The sequence below is a fragment of the Panthera leo genome, chromosome A2 (genome assembly GCF_018350215.1).
Source record: "Panthera leo isolate Ple1 chromosome A2, P.leo_Ple1_pat1.1, whole genome shotgun sequence".
Lineage (NCBI taxonomy): Eukaryota > Metazoa > Chordata > Mammalia > Carnivora > Felidae > Panthera > Panthera leo.
Genome location: NC_056680.1, coordinates 51,597,130 through 51,622,041, shown reverse-complemented (window position 1 = coordinate 51,622,041; position 24,912 = coordinate 51,597,130). Strand labels below are relative to the sequence as shown.

The 24,912-nt window shown below is 50.5% G+C and overlaps 1 protein-coding gene and 1 non-coding gene across 4 annotated transcripts in view; one reads left to right on the top strand and one right to left on the bottom strand.

The window, feature by feature from the left end:
- The first annotated feature begins 495 nt into the window (after positions 1 to 495).
- The window catches only part of ATP2B2 (ATPase plasma membrane Ca2+ transporting 2), a 116,822-nt gene continuing 92,405 nt past the window's right edge, over positions 496 to 24,912 (top strand). For 2 of the 3 annotated variants that reach the window (XM_042910839.1, XM_042910832.1), the window contains exon 1: positions 499 to 735. In XM_042910839.1, the coding sequence (XP_042766773.1) occupies positions 537 to 735 (199 nt within the window). In that variant the 5' untranslated portion in view covers positions 499 to 536. Of the gene's footprint in view, positions 736 to 24,912 lie in introns of all 3 variants that reach the window. The other variant, XM_042910843.1, reaches the window with a different exon arrangement.
- On the bottom strand, positions 15,571 to 15,643 carry TRNAN-AUU. The gene has a single exon. It is a non-coding gene; the product is annotated as a tRNA-Asn (tRNA).

The window sequence follows — 24,912 nt, the reverse complement described above, 5'->3', positions numbered from 1 at the left end:
CCCAAGTGGGCACAGTATATTTGGGTTTACAGTGTTTGCTGCTGTGCTATGGGGTATGGTATGAAACACCCACGTTAGGGTATGTATATATGTAGTGGTTGTTATTTGGGGTGGTTTGTGTGTGTACAAGCACGTGCAGGCTGGGCCTTCCTAAGCACCTGTCCCATGAAGCCTTCAGTGCCTGACCCTTGTCACCACTCTGTGCTTGCCCCCACAGGAGCCACCACCCCTGACCATGTAGATGCCAGCTCCAGGGAGCAGCATGGGCCCCACTGAATGGAGACTCCTGGGTCTACAGCCCTGAGCCCCTCCGGCCCCTGGACGTTGCCCCGTGCCCAGGGACACCCCTTGGAGCTCACCACCGCTGTCGCCAGCCCACCTCGGCCGCCCCCTCCCCCTGGGACCCAAAGTCGGCCACCGGGAGCCACAGTCATCCAGTGAGGTTGTGCTAAGGACAGGCACACGGAGCCATCGCCCAGCAGCCTCTTGTCCAGCGCTGACTCTCGGGCCCACCCTGAGCAGGGACTGGGGCAAACATGGGTGACATGACCAACAGCGATTTTTACTCCAAAAACCAAAGAAATGAGTCGAGCCATGGGGGCGAGTTCGGGTGCACAATGGAGGAGCTCCGCTCCCTCATGGAGCTACGGGGCACCGAGGCTGTGGTCAAGATCAAGGAGACTTATGGGGACACTGAAGCCATCTGCCGGCGCCTCAAGACTTCACCTGTGGAAGGTAGGTGTGGAAGACTTGAACACAGTGCTTGGATTTGGGATCTAGACACCCAATCCCTGGCCTCCCTTCCCCAGACCCCAGGAACTGCCTCATCTGGGTTTAAGCATGGGACCACAGCATTGCTACTGTGCATTCAAATCCAGCTCCATAACCCACGTCACTGGCCTGGGTTGTGTCCAGCTGTCCCAAATCCAAACTCTGATGGTGGCTCCCTAGGTGTCTGGGGCAGCCATAGGCCGTGGAGCTGCTGGAAGACAGGGAAGGCAGGAAGATGGGCCGTCACAGGAAAGGTGAAAGATACCCATATGTGTCTTGCCCTGGAGATGGGTGTGGGGCTTTTGTGTAACTGAGAAAATGAACAGGCCTAGGATCTTGGGAGAGAGAGGGTTTCAGCTTCTGGGTGCTCCTCTGAAGGGGACCAAAGCCAGGTCACCCGCTGTGAGGCAGAAGGAAGAGAAACCAGCCCAGCCTGAGCACCAGAGCATAGAGTGTGGGTCACCATTCCCGCTATCACTTTCCCCTTGCCATGAGGGAGAAGAATTCCCTGCATAAACCCCAAAGATATGGGTGTGAGGCACCTCCACAGCACTCCCCATGCAAAGAGGCTACAATGAGCCTCAGTTTCTTCCTGTGGAAAATGGAACCGATGGCTACCTCACAGTGCCTACTAGAAGCCTGAGCATACAGTAGGTGCTCAATAAGTGGCAGCCATTATTATTCTAAAAAGTGGATGATAATCTCTCCCCCAAGCACAGATCACAAGCTGGAAGACAGCATTTGAATTCTTTTTTTTTTTTAAATTTTTTTTTTAACGTTTATTTATTTTTGAGACAGAGACAGAGCATGAACGGGGGAAGGTCAGAGAGAGAGGGAGACACAGAATCTGAAACAGGCTCCAGGCTCTGAGCCATCAGCACAGAGCCTGACGCGGGGCTTGAACTCAGGAACCGCAAGATCATGACCTGAGCCGAAGTCGGATGCTTAACCGACTGAGCCACCCAGGTGCCCCAGCATTTGAATTCTTATCCCCATGTGAGAGATGAGAAATCCAAGGCCGAAAGGTCCCTCCTGTCCTGTCTCCTGACTCCAGTCCCCATGCCCTGGGCACTGCTGGGTACCAACCCTCAACGCATTTCCTATAGAGGCTGCTTAGGGATCCAGCTGCTCACCTAAGCAGAAGTTTAGAAACACCTTGCTCTCTTGGTGTTGTTTGGTTTTGTTTGAGGGTGGGGAGGAGAATAGTAGCCCAGGGCTTGAGAATGGCTATATGTGCCCCAAGACAGGAGGGAGTCCTGCCTGGGGGCTCCTGGGCCTCATGTGAACCCTAGTCTGTGGCAGAATGATCCGTGCTCATCTCCGCCATCAGGTTGGCACACTAGCCTTCCGGGAGGCAGGGTTGCCCTGGTCATCTTTGTCTTTTCTATGGGACGAGGAGATTCTCTTGAGTTGGAAAATCTTAAGTGTCTCTGGGCCTCCGACCTTGTGAAGAACCTAATGAAATTGTAGTCCTTTTTCCCAGAAAAAAAACAAAAAAACAAAAAACACCCACATACTACAGACATGGCTCACGCTATCAGCACATTCGCAGAGCCCCTCCAAGCAAAGCCATGGACCTTGGCATACGAGACAAACCTTGGTGTTAAGAACCCCACCCTCCCCTCCCCCCTGACAGGCTCTTGGACCCTGGGAAATTGAACGGCCTGCGGCCAAGCTCCAGCACCGTCCGGGGCCATTACCATTTGGTTTACTGTGTCCCCCACTGCGTCCTGCTGGGAAAGCAGGAGCACACCAAAGGGCAGGGATCCTGTCCTGCTCCTCTCCACCCATCTAGTTCCCAGTCTGGTACCTGGCACAGACAAGGTTGGATAACTTCCCAGTAAAACCCTGAGACGTGGCCACTGAGTCCCCAGCCCACAGGGAGCAGCTCATATGGCTGAGCAGCCAAAACAGCACATAATTCAGCCCAAGTGTAGCGTGGACCCCAGAGCTCAGAGGAGAGGCAAGGTGGGTGGGCTGTGAAGGTCAAGGAAGGCTTCCTGTAGGAGGAGGCATTGGAACTTGGCTATGGAGAAAAGAGAAGGAAAAGCATGTAGCATGGCATAAAACAGCATTTCTTAGGTGGACTCCCGCAGAATGCCAGTGTACTTGCAAAAAGGTAGGCGTTATGTGGGAATAAAGGAGACCCGGTTTTCTCATCTTCTCGGAACATTGCTCTGCTGCCTGTCAGCTGTGTGTGTTTGGGGCCTTTTGTCTGACCTCGCTCGGTCTTGGCTTCCGAATTTTTCATGAGGACCCAATGAGATCTCTGATGGGAAAGATCCCTGAGAAGGAGGAAAGGCCGCTGCAGGACTAACCAGAGCCTCTGCTGTGTTGGTCCCTAGAAGGATCTCCCAAGTGCAGGTAGAGCTGGAAGAGGTTTGGGGAGAGGCAAAAGAGCAGAATGCTATTGACCTCAGACTTGGGTGACCTGGGTTCAAATCCCAGCCCTGCCATTTACCAGATGTGGGATTCTGGGCAAGGTATCCACCACTCTGTGCCTCGGTTTCCTTGGTTGTAAAATGGGATCATAATAGTGACTGTCTCATAGGGTGGTGAGGGCAAAGTGCAGTGGCTTAGAACAATGCCTGGTGCATGGATAGTGCTACGTGTTAGGATTCAGCCCCAGAGACTAACCACCTCCATTTCCGCATTGGTAAAATGGGTTGTGAACGTTGAATGAGATTAGGCCGAGTGCCTGGTCTCTAAGTGCTTTATAAGTGTCAGCTCCTGTTGCTGTTGTTTTCATTATGGTTATCATTAGTCTGGAAGAAGCATGTTCTCTGGAAAAGGTGGAACCTGACCCTCATGGAATGCTGGCCAATGTCCGTGAACGGTGTGACTACTTTTTCCCAGGCCCTTCTGTGTTCTCATTGCACGTGTTCCTAGAAGCATGCGTGGCTATCCCATTTTGTGGATGAGAAGTCTGAGGGCTCGAGGTCACCACCACAGTTCCCATCAGAGCAGACTTTGGACACAGCTCTCTTGGACACTATCCCCAGAGGTGCCTTCACACCTGAGCCAAGCGTGTGCACCTGGGAACAGTCCTCTAAAGACGCCTTCTGTGCGATGAGGGCCTGAGTAGTTGGGGGCCACCTTTTCTCTCGTGTTCAGCATTTGTCCTGCCCTGTTTAGCCCTCTTCTGACTTCGAGAAATGCTTGCTTGGCCTCCAGCCCTAACCCCCAGCTTAAAAGCCATGTGGTCTGGGGCTGTGCCAGGCCTGGACGGGGACTCAGGTTGGCCATTCCCGACACCCCCTGTGCCCCTGGTCTGCTCACGTCAGCAAGGAGCCGGCCTCTGAGTCACTCTACAGGAAACTGCTCCAGGCCGTGCATAAATTAGCCTTCCCCTTCACATCCAGCTAATTTTAGGCAAAAAGATCTCTGCAAGTGATAGAGGGAGGTTGACACCAGCAGAATTCAACTCCCACCCGGGGTACCACCTACTGCCAGCACAGGCAAGGGACTCAGTTCCCATGACCTGACAGTGTTGGACTTTCCCCCTGAAGTCCTGACTCTGGTGACAACTCTGGGGTAAACGGGCTCCCTATGAGGGCCTCTCTCCCTGAAATGAGTTCTCTTTCTTTCCTCTTCCACTGTTGGTTCTGTTCCACTCTGGTGATGCCCTTCCCTCCTTACCCTCCACTGCTTCCTTTCCTTCCATACCCTTCCAGCATAGGACAATAGAGCCCAAGGCCCAGCTTCAAATTCTGACAGGCTTACTCTTCAAGGGACACTTATCTTCAAGAGACATACCGGAAGAATTCAATTAACTTCCCCCAGCAAGCCTCCATTGCCTTATCTGTGAAATGGGAATAATAACACTACCTACCTCACAGGATGTGAATATTAGATAATCCACATGAAGGGCTTAGTGTGGCATATAGCATATCCTAGACACTTCCAAAATAACGTTCATTGTCATTATTATTATAATCAAATATTTCTTACAACAACAACATGCATGGGCCATATCCTCATGAAAAATGGGGCGATTAAATAAGACGGTACTGAGCAAAGAGTAAAAGTGCTACCAGAGAAGGCTTCCCAGAGTAGGCTACTTTGTGATGAGTCTGGAAAGATGGGTGATGAGTGGCCTGTGAGCCCCCAGAGGCAGGAGCTGTTTGTCATTCTCCACTGTGTCCCCAGCACTTGGTACAACACCTGGGGGATTGAACACATATTCACCGAAAGAAGGGAAGGAGATGGGCACTGAGGTGGCTTGGTCAGTTGAGTGTCTTGACACTGGATTTTGGCTCAGATCATGATCTCACAGTCGTGAGATCAAGCCCCACGTGGGCTCCGCACTGAGCACAGAGTCTGCTTAAGATTCTCTCTCTCTCTTCCTCTGCCCCCTCCCCTGCTTGCACGCTTTCTCTTCCTCTCTCCCTCTCTTCCTCTCTCTCTCCATCGTTCTCTCTCTCCATCGTTCTCTCTCTCCCTCTCTCTCTCCCTCTCTCTCTCCCTCTCTCTCTCCCTCTCTCTCTCCCTCTCTCTCCCTCTATCTCTTTAAAATAAAATAAAAAATAAGAAGAAGGGAGGGAGACAGAAGAGGTTGGGGATACCCCTGGTGCGGGGTGGAATGGACAGAGGGGAGGCTGTAGCCAGGGGACAGGACACAGGACACACGACACACTGTGTCACCCATGGAACTGGCTTCAGTTCCCTAAGCTCAGAGTGGCATTGCCCTGAGCTGCTGGGCAGGAACACCCCTTGTCCTTCACTTCCTAACACCTGCACCTCGGGCTGTCAGAAAAGACAGCTCAGACAGGTCCCTCTGGGTGCCCCCTGCATTGTGTGTTTCCTGGTGGGGGAGAGAAGGGGACAAAGAAGGTGGGGCAGCAGCAGGGTGGGGTGGGAACTGGATACTGGAGTGTTGTGAAACAGAACCTCTGGTTAATTTTGTATGAATCCTGCGGCCTGCCCAAGTGGAGGAGAGAGTGGGGCTGAGGGAGGAGAGGAGAGCGGATCATGGGGACGGTGCCTCATGTTGCATAAACACAGTGTTAAACCAGAACATCCGCGGACCCGGCAGGGCCCGTGTCATCATCCACAGAGCTGCCACCAGCTGGGCACGGGGGAGGGTGTGAAGGCCACGTGTGTCTTAAATGTCTCTGGGTCCCAGGCAGTGGGGATCGTCTGTTTATCATTGTGACACTCTATTTCTCCATGTTCTCCATCTCCCATGCATCACGGGGGCCCGGAGAGGTTGATAGGGAAACCGAGGCAGCCACAGATTCAGCAGTGTGCCAGGCAGGGTGAGGCTGGGCACCGCTCAGACATGGGGTCCATGTGGGGAATTCACTGCCTGGCCCGAGATGTGCAAGAATGCCTCTCAACCGGGGTCTTCAGGTGAAGTGGCCCATGTTCCGTTGTGGAACTCAGGACTCTCAGGGGTGAGGTCTGGAGGAGAAAAGCTCATCCAAGTATATAAGAAGCTGAGGAAGTGGGGCACCTGGGTGGCTCAGTCGGTTGAGTCTGACTCTTGACTTCAGCAGGGTCGTGAGATCAAGCCCCGCATCGGGCTGTGCAGTGAACTTAAGATTCTTTCTCTTCCTCTGCCCCTCCCCACCCCCACCCCCCGCACACACATACATGCTCTCTCTGTCTCTCTCTAAAACGGAAAAAAAAAAGGCTGAGGAAATGCAGTTGCCTTCTCAGATACTTGCATGGGTGGAGGAGGGGAAGCTGCGTAGGGGGTGCTCTGGCCTCCCCTCTGTCACCAAGCAGGATCCTGACCTCGGGAGCAAGACACTCACACTCTCTGGACCTGAAATGGGAATTGTGCCACGTTTGGAGACAGTGAGTTGAAAATACTTTCAAAGTTTTCTTCCAAAGAATCATCTTCCCGTATTCCCTGAGTATTTCTACCCATTAGGATTACATTTGATAGAAACCCATCTTAAACTGGCTTATGAAAACACGGGATTTTCTGGCCTGTGCCAAATGAAAGGTGCAGAGACCATCTAGCATCAGGCAAGGCTGGATCCAGGACCCTCAGTGCTGCAGGAGGGCTTTGTCCCTCCCTCTCCTGCTCTCCTTCACCTCCATTGCCTTCCGTGTTGGTTTCATTCTCGGACAGGCCCTCACACTGTTAGCTTCAGGCTAACACCCCCCCCATCCTGGCCCCCCCAGCAGCCAGAGGCATCTCTTTCCTCATGGTCTCCTCCCCTGGGTCCCAGAACAGATTCTCATTTGGCCACCTGGAGTCACATGGCCATTCTTGACCCAATCCCTGCGGCCAGGGGAAGGAAGAGGCGGATAGGTCAGATCCGGGTCACATGCTCGCCCCAGAGGGATGCAGGTCAGTCCATCCAGACCACATGGAGATTGTGGGAGGGAGAGGGAGATAGAGGCACAGGCCACACATGCTTGTGGGCCTACTGTATGGAAGGCCCCACTGTGTGCGGGGAGGGTGTAGGCATGCTCTGTGCCCTGGAGGAGAGCTTGGCCTGGATGAGGAGAAAGGGTGGAACTGAGGAAGCAGCTGAGCAGTAAAGGAGCGTTTGGGTCACAGCCAAACCACAGCACTGTTAACATTTACACCAGTGTGGCGGGCATAAGCTGGGACCGTCCACAAGAAGTAGGTATATGACTCGTGTCCCAGCAGTGAAGTGGCCAAGTAGGGGTCACGGTCAAATCCCAGCTGCACTTCTTCTCCAGCTGTGGAGCACTGGACCAGTTATCTACCTCTCTGTGCCTCAGTTTCCACATCTGTAACATGGGATGATAACAGTGCCTCTTTCATAGGGTTCCTATGAGGATCCAAGTAATATGCACGAAATGCTTGGTGCCTGGCATGCAGCAGGTGCTATGTCGGGGTCAGCTGTTATTATTCTATGCTGAGGATTCTGTGTGTGACTGTAGGGGCAGATTGGGTTTAAGTTAGCAGAGAAGACAAAGGCAGCTTATCTGGGCAGATCAGTGGGCCCAAGCAACGCCAGGGGAATCTGTGGGTTTAAAAAAAAAAAGCCCCATATCTGATTGGCAATGCTTACACCACCCCCCCCCACCACCATCACCAGGAAAAATACATCCCTTAAAAGCACTAGCTTTCTGTGAAAGTCTGATGAATCACGTGTGGATGCTTTCCAGAATGCCACCCTCACATCTTTCTGAATCATCAATAAGATAACCCCACATGTTGATTGAGACACACTATCCATTCTCCCAGGCGGAGGCAGCGGAATGTGTGCTAGGCCAACAGTTCTGCAGGCCTGGGCGCGGCCGGAAGAGAACAGGACAGGTAGCAAAAGCCCTGACCTGCCGCTGACCGAAGAGCTTCTGGGTGGATTCCAGCAGGACTGGATGAACTTCGTTTTCCACAGACAATGCTGAGTGGCCTCGTGGGTGCTTTGCACAGTCAGGCACCCACAGGGGAGTGGAGGCTCTAAGCAGTTGTGCGGAGCGTTTATGGGTGCGTGTCATGCTGTACAGACCCACTGTGGAAAACGCAAGTCCCAGAACTACCCAGCAGCTGTAACTTGCTGTGTGCAAACTCCTCAGGGCCAGGCTCTTCCACTGGGTTGCCTCGTGTGGTCCTCACAACAGCCCCTTGAGTGGGAAACAAGCACTTGGAGAGAAAGGGGGCCCTGATTCTTTCTCTGAAGAGATCTTTGCTCTGCAGAATAAATATGCACCAAACACTAAGTGCCTACTCAGGAATGCAAAGAGCACAGGCTTTGAGGCCTGACTCCACCACCCTGGAGGACTTTGAGTGAGTCATTCCATCCCTGTGAGCCTCGAGATCCCCATTTGTTAGGGCATGATCATAGTGCCCACCTCCCAGAACCGGTGGATACAGGTGCTCAGTGACTGTCCCACTGCTTCCCCTGCTTCAGGCATGCCAGGCAGAGATGTAGGCTGACACACATTCACTTGCTGACCACGTATGTATTGTGCACTTACTGTGTGCAGGCTTGAGCCACACTCCTCTTCTCCAGGCTCCTCAGGAGCGGTGTTTGTGTGATGTGGCTGTACACAGGACAGGTGGGGCAGCCAAGACAGGGACAGCCTTCCAAGACATTCCCTCTCCATCCAAGCATCCAGGGCAAGGAGAGAAGGATGTCAGACAGGAGACAACTCCAAGGTCACAGAGGCAGTCAAGAACCAGTAGGAGAGGGCAGCCAGGGGCAGGGGCCCGGGCCTCAGTCCAGGAGGAGGAAAGGAGGGAGGAGCCCCTCCTGACCCCCTCTCCCTCCAGAGCTCCCTAAAGACTTCCGGGAAAGGGGGTATGCAGAGCTGGGTTGTAAACTTCCCTGCCCTGAAGACCCTCCCCGTCTAGCTATGATACCAGTGACAGCTGTGACACTAGGGATGCATTAACACATATCGAGTGCTTTCAGACCAGGCTCTCCGCGGAGGATCCCTGGCACTACCTCATTTCATCCTCTCAGACAGGAATTGTTCATATCCCCAGCTTACAGATGAGGAAATTGAGGCTGAGAACAACACTAGTCAAAGGGGCCCAGCCAGGATTGGTACCCAGGCAGGCTGGCTCCTGAACATGCACACATAATCCTTCAGCTATTGCCTTCTGCTGACAAAAATAACTCTGCAGCCAGAGGGAGTGTGCTGAAGGTCAAAGGAGGAGGCGATCGGATCCATGCCTGATGGGGGACAAATACAGGAGAGGCTTTCTCGGGAGCTAGGTCTCAAAGGACGGGAATGAGCTGAATATGCAGAGGTGGAAAGGAAAGCACCCTCTTAGTGAAAGGGAACAGCATGAGCAAAGGCCCTGAGGTGAGCCCTGGGACGTTCACGGGAAGAAATGGGGAATGCATTGTGCTTGGAGCCTAGGGGACATCTCAAAGGGCAGAGAACTCCGGCCCACAGACCGGGGATTGATTTTTGTAGACTGTGACTTTTAGTTGGTTGGTTCATGCTATGTGTGCAGACTCAGCTTGGGTAATAGGTATTTAACTTGTCTGTGCTGTCCGTGAGAGTGTGAAAAATGGGGATGGGGTTGGGAGAGGGTCAGAGTACAGCTCCTCTTCATGGGCCAGAAGAGCCAAAGAACTTGCTGAATGCAGGAGAACTGAAGTTTGGAAAGGCGTTTCTCATACCGGGTTCTCTGGGGTTCCACAGAGGCACCCCAGGGTACAAGGAGATAAGTGGGTGAAGCTCTGGGCTTCCTGCCCTACCATGTACCAGAGCAGCTCCTTTTTTATCTGCTTTGCATGGTGAAGCATCTGGTAAGATTTTTTTTTTAACAAAGAGTTTTAAAAAAAGAAAAGAAAAAAATTTGAAAACTTTTGATGAAATTAGAAAAAGGCAGTAAACTAGAGTATCTAAAAGCCTGAGTTGGGGGCCAGGTTATATAAGTTCTCAGCGCCTTGGTTTTTATATCTGTAGAATTGGCAGGTGGTAAACAGCTCCAGGGCCCATACTGGTCTGTGAATTCAACGAGAAAACGCACAGGGAGTGCCTGGCCCACAGTGGGGCCTCAGGGAAGGTTTGTCCGTCCTCTTGTGTTGGGTCCCCAGGGGGTGCAGGGAAAGGACATTCAGCCCCCCAACCTGTATTAGAAGAGACACTGAGCCAGGAAGATGCAGGGGGGACCATCCTGACTTTGGCCCTTATTAACTGGGACCATCTCAAGCCCGCCCACCCTCACCCTGCAATTCTGTGCCTCATTCTCCCCATCTGGAAAATAAAGAGTGTGGGTCTGGTTGTCTCTGAGGCTCCTCCAGGCTCAGACATTCTAGAATTCTAAACACGCTGCCTCGCACCCCCAGTAGTACAGACATCAGACTGGACAGAGGGTGGCTGACTCACAGCCAGACCCAGTTCCCTCTTCCCTCTGGGAGACTGTGGCCTCAAATCCTGGGGGCATGCCTGAGGCTCCACCCCAAACCTTCCACAGCCTTGCCCATGGCCCCTCACCCTAGCCCCAGCCCAGCAGCCCTTCCCTAGAAGGCGGCTTCTACACACACTGACTTCCAAAGGCCCCGTGGGCATTTCTCTGGCCCCCAGAAATGTTCTGTTTCTGATGACTTTGCCTCCCTGAATCGTGATCTCATCTGCCAAATGGGCCGAGGGGTGAGAGATGTTCAGTAACTCCAGGCTGGACCAGCTCTAGTGTTAGGGCAACATCAGTGTTCCCCCCAGACTGGGTCCCACGAAGCTTAAGAGAGCTGAAGCAGCCTCTCCCTGCAGACCCGCCTGTCATACGAGAGGCTCCAACAGGGCAGGTAAGTTATCTATACAGGCCCCCCTCCCTGCACAATGATTATCTTACTCCTCCTGGCGCAATCCAGGCCCCTGCTGTGGTTTCAGACCCAGAGTTATTTATAGTCAGTGGAAATTAGTGCCTCGGCTGATGGTTCCCTAGTACCCCCCTGCCAGCATCAGCCTCCACCCCAAAGGGAGGCCCCCTGGAAATTTCCGTGGTCCCAGGGACTATTTCTGAGCAGCAAAGACTGCTTTTTCTGCAGGATAGCTTTGGACAAGAAGCCGTGGAGGTGAGAGGCAGAAGTGAGAACTTCTCACTGAAGAATCTAGGAAGGTTTTATAGAGGAAGCAGTATTTGAACAAGATGTTGAGAGATAGGCAGGGTTTGCGATAGGGAAGGGCACTCCAGGTAGAGGGAACAGTGCAGTCAAAAGCACAGAAGCAAAGAAGGGTGTGTAAAAAGAAGAGCCATACATTCTGTTTGGCTGGAGCTTGGGGGAAGGTAACTGAGAGTAACTGAGCATTATATCTTCCAGACACTATTCCAAGAGCTTTACATACATTATTACCCCCATTTAATACTCCCCAAACCCTATGAGGTAGGCATTAGGATTATCCCCATTTTTACAAACGAGGAAAAGGAGACACAGAGAAGTTAAATCACTTGCCCACGGTCACACAGCTAATGGGTGCAAGAACTGGGATCCAGATGCCGGCAGGCAACCCCAGAGCCCATGCTAGGAACCTCTGTGAAGGGATCTGAATGTTGAGCTAAAGGTTTGGGCTTAAGTGAAGAGATAGGAGGGAGCCCCTGAGGTTTCTTGAGCAGAGGAGCAGTGTGGTCAAGACAGTTGGTCTGGCAGCCCTGATCTTAGTTGTAATGGGGAGATACCCCAAGGGATAGAGCCAGAGCAGAGTGGGGGACAGGCATCCAAGAGAGAGGTGACAGAGTTCGACCTGGCCAGGGTGGTGGTGATGGAGAGGAAGGAGCACCAAGCAGAAGGTCTCAGCCTGTGGTAGGTGGTCAAGGAAGAGAATGGTGTCAGTGCAGACTCAGCTTTCTGGACAGCAACTGGCTGCTCGTGGAGGAGACTAGCAAACAGGAGTGGAGCAAGGTTCAGGGTGAGACAAAAGGTTTGTGTTGGGCATTATGCACTCTCGGGGCCTGGGGGATAGAACAGCAGGCATGGAACCCTGCAGAGAGGCTAGGCCCGGAGATGACAGAGAAGTCCTGTCTCTGCTCCCAAGTCCCTCAAGGGGGGAAGTAAGCCACAGGAAGGCAGAGATGTGGGCCTGTGGTGTTCGCTGCTCTATCCTAGCACCTAGAACAGTGCCTAGCATGGAGTATACCCAATAAGCATGCAGGAATGAGTTCAGCTGGGGCACTCACCAAGCATGGGTCCTTAGGGAGCACCAGCTACCCAAGGGAGCGGGCAAAGCAGGAAATATGCGAGAGATATAAGGAGGGTCACCTGCAGGTAGGGTGTGATCAGGGTGTCTGACACTGGAAAGGCAGTCAGTTAGACATAGAGGTTGCCAGGAGAGGTTCAAGGAGGACAATAAAAGAGCAACAGCCTTGAGGGCAGGCTGCCGGATGAGGTCTTGGGAAACATCTGCTGGACAGAACAGCAAAATAGAGCATTCCCTGGGGCTGTCCCCCATTGCCCATACCAGCTCAACTGGGTAAGAGCAGAAAGAACAAGGGCCTGAGGGACTCAGGCACCCATAGAACCACAGGTCTGGAACAGCTCTCGGGGACCAGCCAGCAATCCCGGGGTGCACATGGGAACACTGAGGCCCAGGAAGGAAGGGACCTGTCCGAGCACATAGCTCCAGGGACTGGGGAGCCCTGAGTCATCCCTACATGTGGTGAAGGGGACAGAGTCCCTCCCCTCTGCCCCCAATGCATCCACCCTTCCCCCCAGGCCCCGCCTCTCTCATCCATCCGTGCAGTTTCTGTGTTTGTTCCCAGAGGCCACATAACAAAGGACCACAGATCAGGAGGGAGCTTAAACAACAGAAATATGTTGTATCACAGTTCCGGAGGCTGGAGGTCTAAGATCAAGGTGTCTGTCAACAGGCTTGTTTCCTTCCAAGGGCTGTGAGGGAAGGATCTGTTCAGGGCCTCTCTCCTTGCCTTGTGGATGGCCATCTCCTCCCTGTGTCTTAACACTGGCTTCCCATGAGTCTCTGTGTCCAGCTTTCCTCTGTATTTAAGACACCAGTCATACATGATTAGCACCCCCTCCCCAACAACCTCATATGAACTTAGTAACTAGTCACCCCTGCAATGACCCTGTCTCCAAACATGATCACATTCTGAGGTGCTGGAGCTTATGGTTGTGGAGGGACACAATTCAACCCAGAACATTCTGCACTCAAAGACAGTTTCTCTCCTGTAAAGTGGGGACATAAATGGGAACAGACAAGGACTGTGGTGCGGGCAGACAAGCTCACTGCTCTGTGGGCACCTATGTTCTCCAAGAGCCTGTCACACGCTGGGCATTAGGAAATAGTGATGCGGCCTAAGCGTTAAACAACAGACGCCCTACATCTGACTCCCCACTGTGACACTTACTTACTAGCTGTGTTGTGCCAAGCAAATGACTTCACCTCTCAGAACCTGTTTACTCATCTGTGAATTAGTACTTATTCGTGGGCCCCTGTGAGGAATAAATGATCAGGTGCGTGTAAGAACATACAGCACAGAGCAGGAAGCCTGCAGGGGATGAAAACCATTATTATTCTTGTCATTACCGATGTCATCATTCACATAGGTTTCTGAGGCCCAGAAAGGGAAAAATCCTGCCCAGGATCACACAGCCATCTGGCACAAAACCAAATGAGAACTCATGTCTCCTGACCCATAGTCCCAGCTTTTTAAACCACATCTCTGTAGGATATTTTTTTAAAAGGTGGAGGGTGGGGGTGGTGCCCGGGTGGCTCAGTCGGTTTAGCATCCAACTTCAACTCAGGTCATGATCTCACGGTTCGTAAATTCAAGCCCCGCATCAGGTTCTGTGCTGACAGCTCAGAGCCTGGAGCCTGCTTCAGATTCTGTGTCTCCCTCTCTTTCTCTGCCCCTTCCCTGCTCACTCTCTCTCTCTCTCTCTCACTCTGTCTCTCAAAAATAAACATTAAAAAAAATTTGTTTAAAGGGGCGTAATTCACAAATGCCCAGTATTAGGAGAGCACATAAGCCTATTATCAGCTTCTCCATGTGTCTCGTGGAACACTACAGAAAATGGTAGTAACGGAGAACATAACGCAGAATGAATGAGGCTCTTGAAATAGGTGATAGGAAAAAGGTGGGGTTTACCACTGACCATGGCAGCAGCTTCACAAAAACAGATGCAAGGGGAAAGAGGCATAAAGGAAGTATCCCGAAGGTCCCGGTGCTGGGGTTAAGGGGTGAGATGAAGGGCGATGGTTTTTCTCTCAGGGTCACTCTGCATTTGTGAGGATGTTGTTCTAAAACGGGTCAGCCGAGGCATGCTGGGTGTAAGCAACAGAAACTGCCTGAGCACATGAGGAAGATCCCTGATCAGAATGCTCTAAGTTGGAGCTAGGTCTGAAAACCCCGGCTCAGCTTTCTGGAGGGAAATTGGGATGTGTCTGGATCTGTGGCAGGACTGACAGAACCAATGTCCCTTTGGGTCATGGGGGGTAGGGAAAAGTCCACTCCAGCTGTGTGGGTCCCCACGATCCTCAGGATTCCAAGCAGTGCTTTGTTGGAAAATGTATAACACGCAGCTGTCTGGGTAGCCAAGGAGTCCTTGTTCGTAGTGTGTGCTGATTTCTGTGGTGCAAATAGTCCCACCACGTCCCCAACACGATGGCATTGAAAGCAGAGTTGGGAAGAGACATATGCCGCAGCACAGTGTTATATCCTTTTTCTACCATCGGGCGCAATGGGCTCTCTATGCAAGACACAGATCCTAGTGACATTTGGTAAAATAATCAGGAAGGGATGAGTGTGAGATATTGTTACCCTTTGAATATAATTTATATAAATTTTAAGTATAATCATTTAATTCCAGTGATGGCTGCACTAACCAGTTCACAAAATTATCTGAAAACGTAGCAATGGGCTGTTACAAGCAGAAGTGAGCTGGCTGTGCTGCATCACGGATTCCAAGTCCACGGAGAGAGCATGTGAGTGGCCTGGCTTGGTCACGTGCCCACCTCCAGGCCAGGAAGGGGGAGGAGCATTTTGATTGACAGCCACCAAGACTCCTCCCAGTGCACCTAATTTCCCAAAGGAAGGAAGAAGCCACTGGACAGCCAAAACCCAACACCTGCTTTTGTTTCTCTTTTGATAATTTCTTTTCTTTTCTTTTCTTTTTTTCTTTTCTTTTCTTTTCTTTTCTTTTCTTTTCTTTTCTTTTCTTTTTAATATAATTTGTTGTCAAGTTGGCTAACATACAGTGTATACAGTGTGCTCTTGGTTTTGGAGGTGGATTCCCGTGATTCATCGCTTACCTACAACACCCAGTGCTCATCCCAACAGGTGCCCTCCTCAATGCCCATCACCCACTTTCCCCTCTCCCCCACCCCCCATCAACCCTCAGTTTGTTCTCTGTATTTAAAATGTTAAAAAAAATTTTTATTTTCAAGTAATTTCAACACCCAACATGGGACTTGAACTCACAACCCTGAGATCAATAGTCACATACTCTACCGACTAAGCCAGCCAGGCACCCCGGTAATTTCTTTAAGTTGTATTTTTTTCTCTTATGATATCCTCTTAATTTTTTTTTATTCATCATTGCTTGAAGTCCCAGAGTCCCTAAAAATAATCCAAAGCTTAATCCTGAGACTAGCAAACCAAAGGACCCAGCCAGGAGGGACAGTTACAGGGGCTCAGAGCAGCCACATCCGGGCCACATCTCCACCCCAGCCCAGCCTCCCCACCTTCTCCTGGGAGGGAGGTACATGAACTAAATCTCCTGTCACATGCCTGAGAGCCCACCCTTAGAGATTCTCCCAAGAGGACACAGACATCCCTAGTGGAAGAGTGTCATAGGGCAGAGTCTTGACAAGTACCCCTAAGGGTAGGGAAAAGTGAACAGAGACCCTCAGGGGTTTGGAGTAGCCCAGATAAGAGACAAGTACCCCTGAGGGCTTAGACCTGATATCAAAACCAGGCCGAGTGGACATCCTAAACATAGTGAATCCATGATTTAGCAGGGAGCCCCACCGACCCTCCAGGAAGATGGGAGTTCTCTCTTGTGGCCACATGTGCCTGGCTCATGGCCACAGATGTCCAATGTGAAGAACCAGATCCCCACACCAGAAGCTCTTCTGGGGCTGCCCTCTTATTAGGGACCACCTGGTGGCCAGCAGAAGGCTCAACCTAAGGCAGGCCAGGAAGTCGATTTAGACTGCCCAGTCCTCCGGTGATAGCCAAGTCAGCCATCGTCTTGTCCCAAGCACTATCCCAAAATGCCACTGTTTTCCCCATTCTGCAGATGAGGAAACTTGAGAAGCAGAAGGGGTGACTCACTTGTCCAAGCCACACCCCTGTGGGAATAAAACTCTGGGCCTGGATGAGGCCACACTTCATTCTCTTAATGGGCTGTTAAAAGGGGATGAGGGGGCATCCCCAGGGCTCCATGCTCCCCGCAGGGTGGTGCTGGGACTTTGCCAGAAGTCTGGGAGTTTTTAGCTGCTCCCAAACACAGTGGAGCTCAGGCCCAAATATGAGAGAGAGAGGCCAGGGTGGGGGCCAGGCAGATGCCTGATCTGCCTATGAACTTGATCATGGTTTCCAGGTCTCACTCACCTGACTCTTTCTGGCCAGCAACATTCTCAAGGGCCTCCAGGTCTGGGAGTAATGGGCTATAAAAGATGAGCCCAAATTCTAGGCCCAGGGGCTGGAGGCTGTTTGGCAAGTCCTGGACAGGTACACCAACTGAAGATCCAATGTCAGCCGCTCCGCTCACTCCTGTGTGACCACAGGTGAATTATAGTCCCTCTCTGAGCCTCAGTTTCTTTATCTGAAGAGTGAGTTTAGATATGCCTACCTACAGGGTTACCAGAAAAGTTAAATGAAAATAATGTATGTATAAGCCCCTCCCTTTTCTATCCTCTCCCCCTCCAAGTTATTCTCCCTATCATGGCCAGAATAGACTTAAAAATGAATCTACTTGTACCACCATTTACTCAAAACACAATGATCCCCACTGCTCTTAGAATAAAATATAAATTCGGGGCGCCTGGGTGGCTCAGTCGGTTAAGCGTCCGACTTTGGCTCAGGTCATGATCTCACAGTCTGAGTTCGAGCCCTGCGTCGGGTTCTGTGCTGACAGCTTGGAGCCTGGAGCCCGCTTTGGATTCTCTGTCTCCCTCTCTCTCTGCCCCTCCCCTGCTCACACTCTATCTCTCTGTCTCTCTCTCTCTCTCTCTCTCTCTCTCTCTCTCAAAAGTAAATAAACATTTAAAAAATTAAAAAAGAGGGGCGCCTGGGTGGCTCAGTCAGTTAAGCATCCGACTTTGGCTCAGGTCATGATCTCACAGTCCATGGGTTCGAGCCCCGCGTCGGGCTCTGTGCTGAGAGCTCAAAGCCTGGAGCCTGTTTCAGATTCTGTGTCTCCCTCTTTCTCTGACCCTCCCCTGTTCATGCTCTCTCTCTGTCTCAAAAATAAATAAATGTTTAAAAAAAATTTTTTTAATTAAAAAAGAAAAAAAGAATAAAATTTAAAATCACTGTGGCCTTCAGGCCTGGCATGATCCAGCTGCCACCCTGTTGCAGAGTCCTCAAACACAGGCTTCCAGGCCTACAGGAGACCAGAGTCCCTAGAGCTTCCTTTAAAACTACACAGCTTGCACCTCCATTGGTGCCATATTAGGATTCCAGAATAAATTAAAGATAACTGAAAGTAAATTATAATAATTATAATGTTGAGACTATAGATGCCCTACCACTTACTACTCCCCACCAAATTTCACACATCCTCTGGTGGGGTCTGCACCATCCTCTGGCCGAGAATCACTGCATTCATTTAATTCATCTATCCTTTGAAGAAGCCTTTATTGAGCATCTGCTTGTTTGCTAGGTGCTGTCCTAGGTTCTGGGGATACCTCAGTGAACAAAGATACCTACCCTCACAAAGCTTATAGGAGTCCAGCAAAAAATACAGGAAACTAATAAATGAACAAGAAAATGTATCAGGTGGATAAGGACTTTGAGGGCAACCATGGGAAGGGGCAGCTTAGACAGCCAGTGGGGGAGGGCTTCCCTATGGAAGTGATATTTAACCTGAGCCTCAATGACGTGCTGGATCCCCAAGAATTGCTTTCCCTGGTTCACTGAGGGTGAGTTCTGGTGGGGCTACTGCTTTTTCAGTGTTTTCAGATCCCCTATGTCCATTTCCTGGGCTCTGCCAGGTACTCTGCTAGGCACGACAAGCTTTTGTGATCTCTTTCTATATCGTAGATGCCATAGGAGAAAAGAATTTTCCGCCTCCTGTTTTAAAGAAACTGAGGCTCATAGAGGGCTTGCACAGGATCACACAGTGGTGGGTCACAGAGTTGGGATTTGTCTTTGAATCCACTAACTTTCCCACTCCTCCTTTTCCCCCACCTCTTTCCTTGCTGGGATGTATTTGGAGAAATCACAGGGTCAGAAAGGGCCCCCTAGTTTGTTAAACCTGGGGCTCTCAGCTGGGAGAGAACCAACTTCCAAGAGGTCACTGAGTGCTCAGTGAGAAAACAGGGTTCCAAAACTGCCCCAATCACAGAGGAATAAGCATGTGGAGAAAATCCTGGGCACGCCCCCTGCAGGGGGAAAAAAAAAAATCCCTGCAGAGGGAAACTGTAGAACACTATCAGTAGCTTTGTAAATGACCATAGTTTGGCTTACCTCCTAAAGGGCGAAATCATTTTTCTTCCACTTGAGAGAGGCAGCCATAGCATAGGTGGTGGGTAGGCAGGCAACCTCCTAGACGTTTGGATTTTATGCTTCCTGAGGGCAAGGGCAGTTTCGTTTGTCTCCGAATCCCCAAGTACCTAACAGGGATTCTAAGTAAATGAAAACGTGAATGGTGATTACATGTGCGTGTGCATATTATGTGCGGGCTGAAGGCTCCTCAGTCCACCTTTCCCCCAACCGGAACCCATCGCCCAGCTCAGCAGGGAGACCACAGAAATATCAGAGACTAACCCTGGCCAAAGCCACCAGCAATCCACCACCTCCCTGTCCCAGCCCTGGCCCGACTCCCCTGCATTCCCTGTCTCTGATGTGGAAAGGTGTGGGCCTTTCATCCCCACCCAGAGGTTGGGTCAGGGGGAATGTACTGGCCAGGGAGGGGCTGGGATCTGACTGGCAGAGAAGCAGTTCCTGCCGCCCCCTTGCCAGCCTCAAGGACGCATGAGCTGACACGAAGCCGCCAGCATCCTCTTGAAGTCCTGGGAGATCTAATTACCCAGACAAGCAGACAGTGTTGAACAAGTGAGCACTGGGGTTTGGAATAATCAGTTTTTTGGCTGCTGCAGTTAATGTGAGGCCAGGCTGCAAAACTGTCCCTCTGATGTTCTGATGACGGACCCATGAGACGGCTGACTGTTTGATCTGGAACTGCCAGCTTTTTTGTCACCCCCAAAGGCTTACCTAAATTGTCCTAACAATTACCATCTCAGGGAGTCAGCCGTGCTGTAATGAAAAAAGTACAGCCGCAACATGGGAGGCTGAGGGAGATCCTGCTGGAGACCAGGGTGGGTCTCATCCCTGGGGTTTAATCCTGAGCCTGGGATGTGGCCGGGGGGACTTGCCCTTTAAATACCACATCTCATTTCCGTAGTACCACCATTTTACAGATGAGGAAACTGAGGCACAGTGTGCTCAAGGTTACTCAGCAACAAGTTGGTGGATGACATCTGAACCCAGGCCTACGTGGCCCTAACCCCTGCCCTTTCAGTGTGTTCATATGCCCTCAGATCGTAGATATTTTTTCCCCTCTCCCTATTTTGTGTATTAAAATTTCAGAGCCTCTTGGGATACCTGGTGCTACTTCTGTCCTAAGTTTTATCCCTGAAAAGTGCTAGGCATGATGATTTCCTACTAGCATGCTTTTCGGTTTACAGGTATTTTTATTTTTTGCTATACATCCCTAGGAAGGAATTTCCTCCAGTAGATGTGGGGCCAAGCAGCAGGGGGTTAAGGGTGTCAGCTCACTCAGCTTTGCAGAGAAGAAAAGCCTAAAGTGAGATAAAGGTCGCAAAGGCTTGTGCACACCCGCTAAGCACCAGGCACTGGCAAAGCCCTCCATCTGGTTATGCATTGATTCAACACATGTTTCTTGAGCACTTACTATGTGCTAGATGGCGTTTTAGGCCCTGGAGATAGACACAGCAGTGGACAAAATAATGAATGTTGCTGCCTTTATGGGGCTCACATTCCAGTGTGGGCGACTAGCAGAAAGCCAAATAAATAGCAAAATCCCTGAGATTGTCCCTTGTAACAAGTGCCCTGTAGGAAATAAGCAAGGGGCTGAAGTTGGGAGTAACAGTGGATCCTCTGATCCTGGGAGCAGGAGGCAGAGAACACTTGGAAAATGAAAGGGAGGCTGCATGTAGGAGGCCTGGGGTTGGGGGGCTGGGGGGGGGGAAGTGGCAGGGGCAAAGGCTGGAGGTGGGACCTGAGGGGACATTTGGCAAGAGGTGAAGCCAGGGGAGTGAGCAGAGTTTGCCTGTGAGCTGTGGGAGGTGTGTGAGATTTCTTCTCAAGTGAGGCAGCCACCAGGGCTGAGAAGAGGGAGTGGCATGGCTCTCGTGTTATTCTCACTGGGGCCCTGAAGGCAGGGACTAAATCCTCACTCTGGCAGGTGAGGAGAGGCTCACCTGATGAGGAGGTGATGAGGCCACTTTTTGAACCCAGATCTAGGTAAGGGCCTCTGTGTTGTCCTACCCAGCCCATGGCCGGAGCCCCAGCCCCAGGGCACAGGGCCCTCCCCACCACATGCCTTGGTGCTCTGTTCTGTTCATTTTGGTTATGTTGCTCAGCCTCAGGCTGAACAGAACTCACTGGAATGTGATTTGAGGGTTAATCAGGAACATTTTGTTTCCCCATAAAATTGCAAGCTGTTGCCAAGATGTATGTTCCTGTTGCTAGGCAATCAAGCGTGACCTGTGAGCAGTGGGGGCCATGATTCTGCCTGGGCAGAAGTGACTGGGCCACCCACCCTCCCCTTTCCACAGCCCTCCAAGGCTCAACCCCCCTGGACAGGACCCCAGGGACTCACAATCAGTAGACAAAATACAAGGTAGACACAAGCAGGAGAGGGTGACAATTCCAAACACTGAATGGGTTCAGCCCAAAAGGATAAATAAAGAGAAGGGCCTTTTTCCAAAATGTAGGGAAAGACCTTTGTGACCATAGTAGTGGCCAGCAATTTTACCAGGTCCCAAACCCTGTCCTAAACCCATCAACATATATGAGGAAAGTTCTATCATAATCCCCATTTTAAAGATAGGAAAACTGAGGCATCTAGGGGTTAACATACCCAACCTGTAAGTGGCAGGGCCGTGCAGTCTGGCCCCAAGCCCAGCATCAAAGCAAATGGATGGATGGCCCATCTGAGAGGTCAGATTGGGGTTGAAGAGGAGAAATAGAACACATGAGAGATTTAGTCAAAAACTGGAAGTGATTCAATTCCAACTGTTAGTGGGGCCCTACTGTGTGCTGGACAATTTGCCTTATACAGAAATGACGCAAAAGCATCAGTTGGTGGAAAGGGAGTAGAAGCAGGTAGACCCAGACAGGCCATCATTCTGTGCCCCAGAGTGTGGCAGGTGCTGAGAGAGAAGAACCCTAGGAAGAATGGCTTTGAGTCAGATCCCAAAGGAGAGATGAAAGAAATGGTCTGGAAAAGGAACCAGAGGTTGAAAGAGAGGCATTTCAAGTGTCATTTTATTACCTTGGATTGGAGTTAATTTTTTAGGTGTCTGTTTCCACCCCAGACTGTGAGCTCCTCAAAGCAGAGATCATGCGTAGTTTATCTTTGTGTCCTTAGGAGACAACACATGTCTGACATTTTCCATGACAGTAATCACAAAATGTCTATTTAACAAATACATGAACAAAGAGGAAAGGAAAGGGGAATGAATGAATGAATGAATGAACGAATGAACAAACGAACGAATGCGATTGGTCTTAACTCTCAAACAAGAGATATTAGATACTGTTTATTGAGCATTTAGATCCATTGCAAGTTCCAGTGTGGAGAGTGGGCACTTATGGGAGATCAGAGCAGCATATGTTGTGGGTCAGAGGCAATGGGGCTGGAAGGACAGAGACTCCCTAAGGTGCCATTGCAGCAGTAGCCAGGCGAGAGATTCTGGAAGCCCAGATTCAGATGGTGATCTCAAGACTGAAGAAGAAAGGCCAAATCTAGAAATGCCAAAGAGGCTGTCAATATGACCAGAAAGAGGAATAGATTTGAAGGAAACAATAAGATTGGTCTTAGACTTGCTGACTTGGAAACATGGACGAAACAACCAGGGGCTACCTTGTGGGTCCCATAAAAATCCTGGCCCAAGGATCAAAAGAGAGCAGACAAGATGAGAGACATAGCAAATACCTGAAACACAACTAATTCTCCACTTTCTGAACCCACATCTGTGGCAGATCCATCACCCATCAATCCCAATGCTCAGACTCCTCAAGCACAACTCCAAGTAGACCCTACTAATCAATAACAGTCGACTTGCAAAAGGAAATTTATTTGTTGCCCCTGCATGAGAAGCAACCAGGGGAGCCTTCAGAATGGGCCGCTCTCTGACAGCCAGAATAAAAGAGGGAGGGAGGCAATGAAGGGGCAGAGGTGGGAGCAGTGAGCCTTGGAAGTTAAGGTCAGGGTGTAAACCACTTGAGATAAAGGTCAGAACCATGAAATTTTCCCTCTGTGTGTCTTTAAACTCTTTTTTAAAGAAAGATTTTAAAGAGTTTAAACACTTAAACTCCTTAAGAGGTTTTTTTTTTCATGTTTATTTATTTTTGAGAGACAGAGTAGAACAGGGGAGGGGCAGAGAAAAAGAGACACAAAATCCAAAGCAGGCTTCAGGCTCCAAGCTGTCAGCACCGAGCTCAACGTGGGGCTTGAGCTCACAAACTATGAGATCATGACCTGAGCCAAAGTCAGACGCTTAACGGACTGAGCCACACAGGTGCTCTAAAAGTTTTTTTTTTAAGAACTCTTTTGGGGTCACCTGGGTGGCTCAGTCAATTGAGTGTCAGGCTTCAGCTCAGGTCATGATCTCATGGTTTGTGAGTTCAAGCCCCATGTCGGGCTCCTCACTGGCAGTGCAGAGGAGGCTGCTTGGGATTCTCTCCCTCTCTCGGTCTGTCTCTCAAAATAAATAAATAATAAATAAACTTTCAAAAAATAAATAAATAAAGAGAACTCTTTTTAAGCGAAATCACCCAGCTCTTAATATTCATTCATTCCAATTTAGTGAAAAAGTATTTATTTTTATGAATAATATTCTGAGGGCACATTCAGAATATCACTAACTTTCCTGATAAGCCTAACTGTTCTCAACTGATTTTAGTTTCATTGTTTGCTGAAGACTTTAAGGAGGATGTTTTTCTTATACTGTGAGATCTGTAGCCTCCAGGCATTCATTCTGCCACACTTGTTTATTGAGCACCTACTGTGTGCTGGAACTCTGTGCCAGGTATCAAGCCAGTCTCAACCAGCCTCCTCATGCAGTTCACAGTCTGGCACACTGGGGCAAGAGCTGGCCTTAGAGCTGTCTGTGGCTTCACCAGTGGCCAGGCTCGACAACCTTTCTTCCTCTACAAACTGTCAGTTTTACAACTAGAGAAAGAGAGAGAAATGTTCTCAGTCTCCTTCCAGTCACCACGTAAGCATCACAGCTGGCATTTCAGTGTCCCTGCCTTCAACCTGGCAAGAACAGGGACATGGCTGGTTGGCAGAGTAACTGTCTCTTCTCTCCCAGAAGAGAGTGGACTTGCCTCCCAACAGAAATGTCACTGAGGGGTTGACCAGAGACCCGTGGGTCCTTAGGCATCACAGGAACCGGATTCCTGAAGCCAGACACATGCATCCTGTCTAATGCTTAGAGTTAGTAAAACTTCAGAAACAGTTTGCTGAAGGGAGCACACTGTGTCCCAAAACAACGGCCTTCTAAGTAGAGAATGTAACAGGTTTCTAGGTAGGGAGGGGAGTAGCCAGCTTCCTGCTGGACAGATGGGAGGTATCTAATACATGAAATGGAAGAGGCGCTGAGCCTTCTCTGTCACATGGGCAGCAATGGAGGTGGCCTTGGTCAAATTTTTGGAGAGATCCACAAAACATCTAAGTTACAAAAGAACATCCACCAGCGTGCAGTTAACTCTCAAGATAGACACGGGTTGCGAATGCTTACCGTTCCCAGAAGGGACACGTACACACCCGCCAGAGTCATGGAGCGGCGAGAGCAGGGGGCCTCGGTGTCTCAAGACTTGGGTTCTGGTCCCGGCTATGCCACCAATGGCTCGGGTTCCTCCTCCATAAAGGACGAGGCTATTGGCCTTATGTAGTTGAAACTGAAGTCCAACTGGTGACTTGAGGGAATATTTATTAAGTGCCCACTCTATGCCAAGCGCTCTGTGCCATGCATGGCCTCACATAATCTTCTCATCGGCCTCTAGAGTCTCCAGGGTTCTCCCATTTTATAACCCAAGAGGTCCAGAGAAGGTGAGTGACTCACCTCAGGTCACACAGCCTTAAAGGGGGTACAGCTGGAATCACGGGTAATCGTTGGATGCTGTAACCACACAGTTCAAAGCCCAGAGGATCAAGATGAAATGCACGTCCCACTTGCTCTCTAAAGATTCTGAGATGGCATATTTGGTATCAGCAGTACCCAGTCAGGCCTCCAGGTGGGTGTCCACCTACCATTTCTGCTCAGCTGTGTATGACCACTGTTTGGTGGGGGTACTGGTACCAGGGAGGAGCACTGTCA